At 45.3% G+C, this 4,763-nt stretch overlaps 1 protein-coding gene across 1 annotated transcript; it reads right to left on the reverse strand.

Moving 5' to 3' along the window:
• Positions 1–251: 251 nt before the first annotated feature.
• Positions 252–3,122, reverse strand: LOC128866432 (homeobox protein invected-like). Its single transcript, XM_054107150.1, has one exon. The coding sequence runs from the start codon at positions 2,313–2,315 to the stop codon at positions 252–254; it is 2,064 nt and encodes a 687-aa protein (XP_053963125.1). The 5' UTR covers positions 2,316–3,122.
• Between the last annotated feature and the right edge of the window lie 1,641 nt (positions 3,123–4,763).

Here is a 4,763-nt window from a genome sequence, read left to right on the forward strand (position 1 = left end):
CTTTTTTATGATTTATAAAAAACCTGCGAATATAATCTCTTGTACGACCAACACACGCACAATGTAGCGACTACTAACTTTAAAAATGCGTTCATGCAGAGCTTCTGCAAACACTTTTGGCTTATAAAATCACAAAAAGAAAAAAACCCATAAACTGAGTTTTCCTGTCAAAAATGCATTGCACAACGTTTTTATAGCAAATCAAAGTAATCATTTAAATTTGCATTTGACTAGAACGCACACCAATCCCTTCACCTACCTGAACTGGGTCTATCACTATAGCGCGTGCAGTACACCCACGCTGGCCATACAATCGGGCCGCTTCCGCTCGCTCCTGTGCCGCTGGACTTGGTAACGCTGCTGCTACTGCTGCTGGCATTCGTATCTTCCGTCGTTTTCGCATTAAACTCTGTCACGCACTTCGCAGCTGACGCTGTTAAATCGCCATTAGCCGCGGCTGTTGCAGCGGCAGGTGATTTGGCTTGATCGGAAGCGCCGCCATAGCTGCTACTCACCGCGGTGCTATTCGAATCGCTACTATTTGTGCAGATATTCGCGAGTGTGTGTGAGAAATTCAGCGTCGCTGTGGTAGTTGTAGTCGACGCCGCCGCACAGAGATGCGTTAAATCGATCGCGATCGCTGCGCTCGCGGCACCAGCACCAGCATTGTTTGCAGCGCTGTTCATGGATAACGTGGCCACCGCTTTCCGCGCGCGCTGCATGGCATTGTTATTATTGCTGCTGCCACTACAAGTTTTCGCAGAGCGCGTGCTATTGTTACATGCCGCCATACATGCTGCGCCCTCTGCCAGCCGCCTGCCAAAATCCGCTTTCAAAATATTATCGATGCTAAATTTGAGCGCTGGTTCATTTAAATTATTATTATTGTTGAGGTTGTTGTTGGCATGGTTGCTGTGAGCATAAGGAAAGTGCGCTTGCATTTGCGCTTGTAGCTGGCTTAAGCTTGAAACGGCGGTGGGCGAGAGGTGCGTATGCGCAGTCGTCAAAGCGTTCAGTTTGGTCAGCGCGTCGGCATTGTTTGGGAAATTCGGTTTATGTTGTTGTTGTTGCTGCAGCAACTGCTGTTGATGCGAATGTGAGACAGGTTGGTTGTTATTAGCTACCGCCGCTACGGCAACAGCCGCAGCCGCTGCGGCGGCGCTCAATTGTGACATCTTTGTGATAGCCGTTAGCTGTGATTGTATGCCCACAAAGTTGGACATTTGTTGTGGCGTTCCTTGTATTCGCGCCATAGCCCGCCTCTCAGCTGCTACGGTCTCCGCCGCATTGGCGCCGCGCAAAGTAAAAGCACTAGCACGTGCCGCAGCCATAAATTGCATTTGTTGCTTTACCAACTCCTCGGCATACATATGAGATTTTCGAATGAACTCCGTTTGAAAAGGTGAGGTGTGAGTGGTTGCACGCGGCAACACTGGCACCGGCATGCGTAACGCGTTGGCTACAACATATGGGTCGAGTACAGTGCTAGGGGGCGGCGGTGGTGGCGGCTGCTGTTGCAGCGCTATTCCCGTACTGCTACCAATGCTCTCATCATCCAACTGCTGCATTGTATTTTCGTCCGTTGAAGCGCTTGAACGCGCATCACTCCCATCACCGCACGCTGAAGCGGTCGTATGCACGCTGCTAAAAGCCGACGGCGCGCACAATGCCATCATATTACCAACATTGCTGAGTAATAGGCGGCGCTGCTGGTTGAAATCACAAAAGCTGGGCGTGGAGTAACAGCCACTTGTTGCAGCGCTGCCTTCCTCCTGACCCACGGACAATTCGCTGTCTTCACTACAAAGACTTAGTGCATCATCTTCCTCATCTATATCGGCCTCCGCATCCACTTCATCCTCACAGCATGCAACGGCAGATTTGTCTTCCAATTCGCGCTTCCTTTCCGCGACTATGATCTCTCTCTCCTCGGCATCTCCCACCACATCCATTTCATCAGTCGAGTCAATCCCTTCACACACTTCTTCCGCTTCCTCTGTCTCATCCATGGACATTGGCTGGCTATGGCGTCTACGTTTTTCACCTGCCAATACTGACATATTAGGGCTCAAACGCGGGCTTGTTACGCCATGTGCCTGCAACAGCATACAATCTGGATGCATATCGACGCGATGCCGACGCAGCGCGCACAATTGTTCGAGTACGGGCGTATGGGTATGCGAATGCGGCGTTAGGACGCTGTTCGGTTGTGTTATGGGCGACACTGAAGCTGAAGAATTGACAGCAATTTCAGGTGTTGGCGAGGATAGCGCGTGTTGTGTGAGCGTTGCGCGGGTTGTTGCGGCCGTTGACATTGAGTTGCTTGCGTTGAGCAATGCAAGCGCACATAGAGCGCTTAAATTGGCATTAAAATTTTCACTTTTACTTTAAAAAGCCGTCGGTGAGCACGCAACGTCACAGGCTGAGTAAAAATGCCAAGCGCTGCGCTTGATGTAAAATGCTGCCAAACGACACACTTTTGTACACAAGTAACTAAACTTATATGTATCTATACACTCACACACAAGCACGCACGATTGTGGCTGTCAGCAGCAGCACGTCAATTGTGTTTGATATGCCGCGCGTCATTGGGAAAGGTTGTTGGTAGAAGGTAGAAAAACTCCTTAAAAAAGCTTTTAATTAATGCTCGAAACGCACTTGAAAAAATCGCGACGGTAATTCACAATTTCGTCTTGCAGTTAATACCCGTAGCATGATTCTTCCTCTTCTTCTTTTGCTTTTCACAAGTACTGTTTCTTTAAACGACTATATTCATAAACTACACGGTAACTGCTATTTCCTCTTTTTTATTTTGTTTTGACTATTTGCTTTGTCGGTCGATGCTATAAAATTTCCAAGTAAAAGAGACACGCGACCGTTCACTAACTCTTTGTACTGCTACTCTGGCCGAACGCGTCGTTTAACTGAGACCGGCGCCGTCGCGTATTGCAGCACCGCATGCGATCGCACATTAAACGCCTGCTAATTTCCCCCTCGCGCCTTTATTTTCACAACACATTTCGCATTTACTTCCACACAGGCTATTGAAGTCACGGCTTCTCACTCGCTTGCTCGTGTCGTTGTCCAATTCAAGGCGCCAACAACGAGTGCCAGCAGCAACAGCAGCACTTCACAGCAGAGCTCTCTCCCAAACACAAAAGCATTATCAAACGAACAGCGGGAGAGCCCGAATTGGCTACTACATCCAATGGGAATGGGTGTTGCTGTCATTATTGACTGCAGTGCTGCGCTGCCTCTCAGTGGTCTGACTAGTTTTCAGTTGAGCGCTGCGTATAAATGAGAGACCCATTGATTATTGCTCGTCGCAACAGTTAACACTAATCCATATGCTATACGCACATTGTTGTGTGCAGCTAAGTATATAAGCGCGCCATAGGGCAGCTGGGCCGGCGTGAAGTGAGAGTGAGTAGGCACGAGTTTGCGAGAGCGTGCAATTGGCGTGAGCAAGAAAGGGCAATTGTACTCAGCTGACTACTACTTTCTCGTTCACCCTTGCGCGTAAATGTTGTTTAACAGTATGTTTTACGACTCGATTTTTTATTATTGCTATTGGACTATATTGCGTTGTTTATTATTGTTGTGAAACTATATTTCACGGTATTCGTTTTGCTGTTGATATTCCGTACTACTCTCTTGAAACTCTTTGATTGTCCTTGTTTGTAATACTATTTGTAGCCTTTAATGTTATGTTGTTGTTGTTGTTGTTGTTATGGTCGCAGATCTGCGTTTTGTTTGTTGCTGCTCTCCATTCACTTCTGTTCTATTCTTGCTGCGCTTCACCCGATGTTCCGATGGTTATTGTTGCTGTTCTTTGATTGCCTTTTATTTTTGCGGTTTCGCTTACTTTTACCATTGTTCCCATACCTACTTGTTGTTGTTATTATATTTTCCTTGCTGTCATCAATGTTGTTACCATATTGTTATTGTGAATTTTGTTGAAATTACAGTTGTTTGTGTTTGTTGTTATTATCAGCGTTGCAACACATCGTGCGGAAACTTACATATAATAAATATGAACACATGTGTATATTTTGTTATTGTTGATGTTGTTGTTGCTGCTGTCATTTGAGGTTATGTTAAGTGCTTGTATATTTGTTAATTAAGTGCGCCGTCGACATTTGAGCTCATTTTCGCTGCCGAAGTTAGGCAAATGTTTTGATGTTATTATTGTTGTATGTACTTGCCCTAGGGTGGTGGGATATGTATACTTTTGAAAATCCACGTTAGTGGGTTATTCAAAGAACACTCTTTTGGTTGAAATAAGTTGATTTAAGTGAAATTAAAAAAAAATAATAAACAATTAACAAAATTACAAAATCAATAAAATTTGGGAATAAAACGTTTTATACTTTTGATCATGAAAATATGCAAAGTATAGAGTTGGCACGCATGCTTTACCTACATATCACATTCTTAGTTAAACTGGTTGTGCGCTGTCTGGACTTGTGGCCCTCCAAATATAAAAAGATTTGAATTAATAACAAAACAACGCCTCGGACGCTAATCTTCCTTTTGACGACTACGGCAAACTTGTAAAGCAGAATGGATTTAGACCAATCACCTTAATGTAGATTACTCGGCCCAGTTGGTTTATGAACTCGCAAGACATAAGGGTGATATCATATTGTACTACAAAGAGTTGCGATAGGTGTAATGAGATAACAAGGGAAACCCGTCTAACGATTGCTTCTATGAAAGCTCTAAAGCACTCGTATAAGCTTAGAACACCCCCTTATTTCCCC

Source organism: Anastrepha ludens, chromosome 6 (genome assembly GCF_028408465.1).
Source record: "Anastrepha ludens isolate Willacy chromosome 6, idAnaLude1.1, whole genome shotgun sequence".
In the NCBI taxonomy this organism is placed as follows: Eukaryota; Metazoa; Arthropoda; class Insecta; order Diptera; family Tephritidae; genus Anastrepha; species Anastrepha ludens.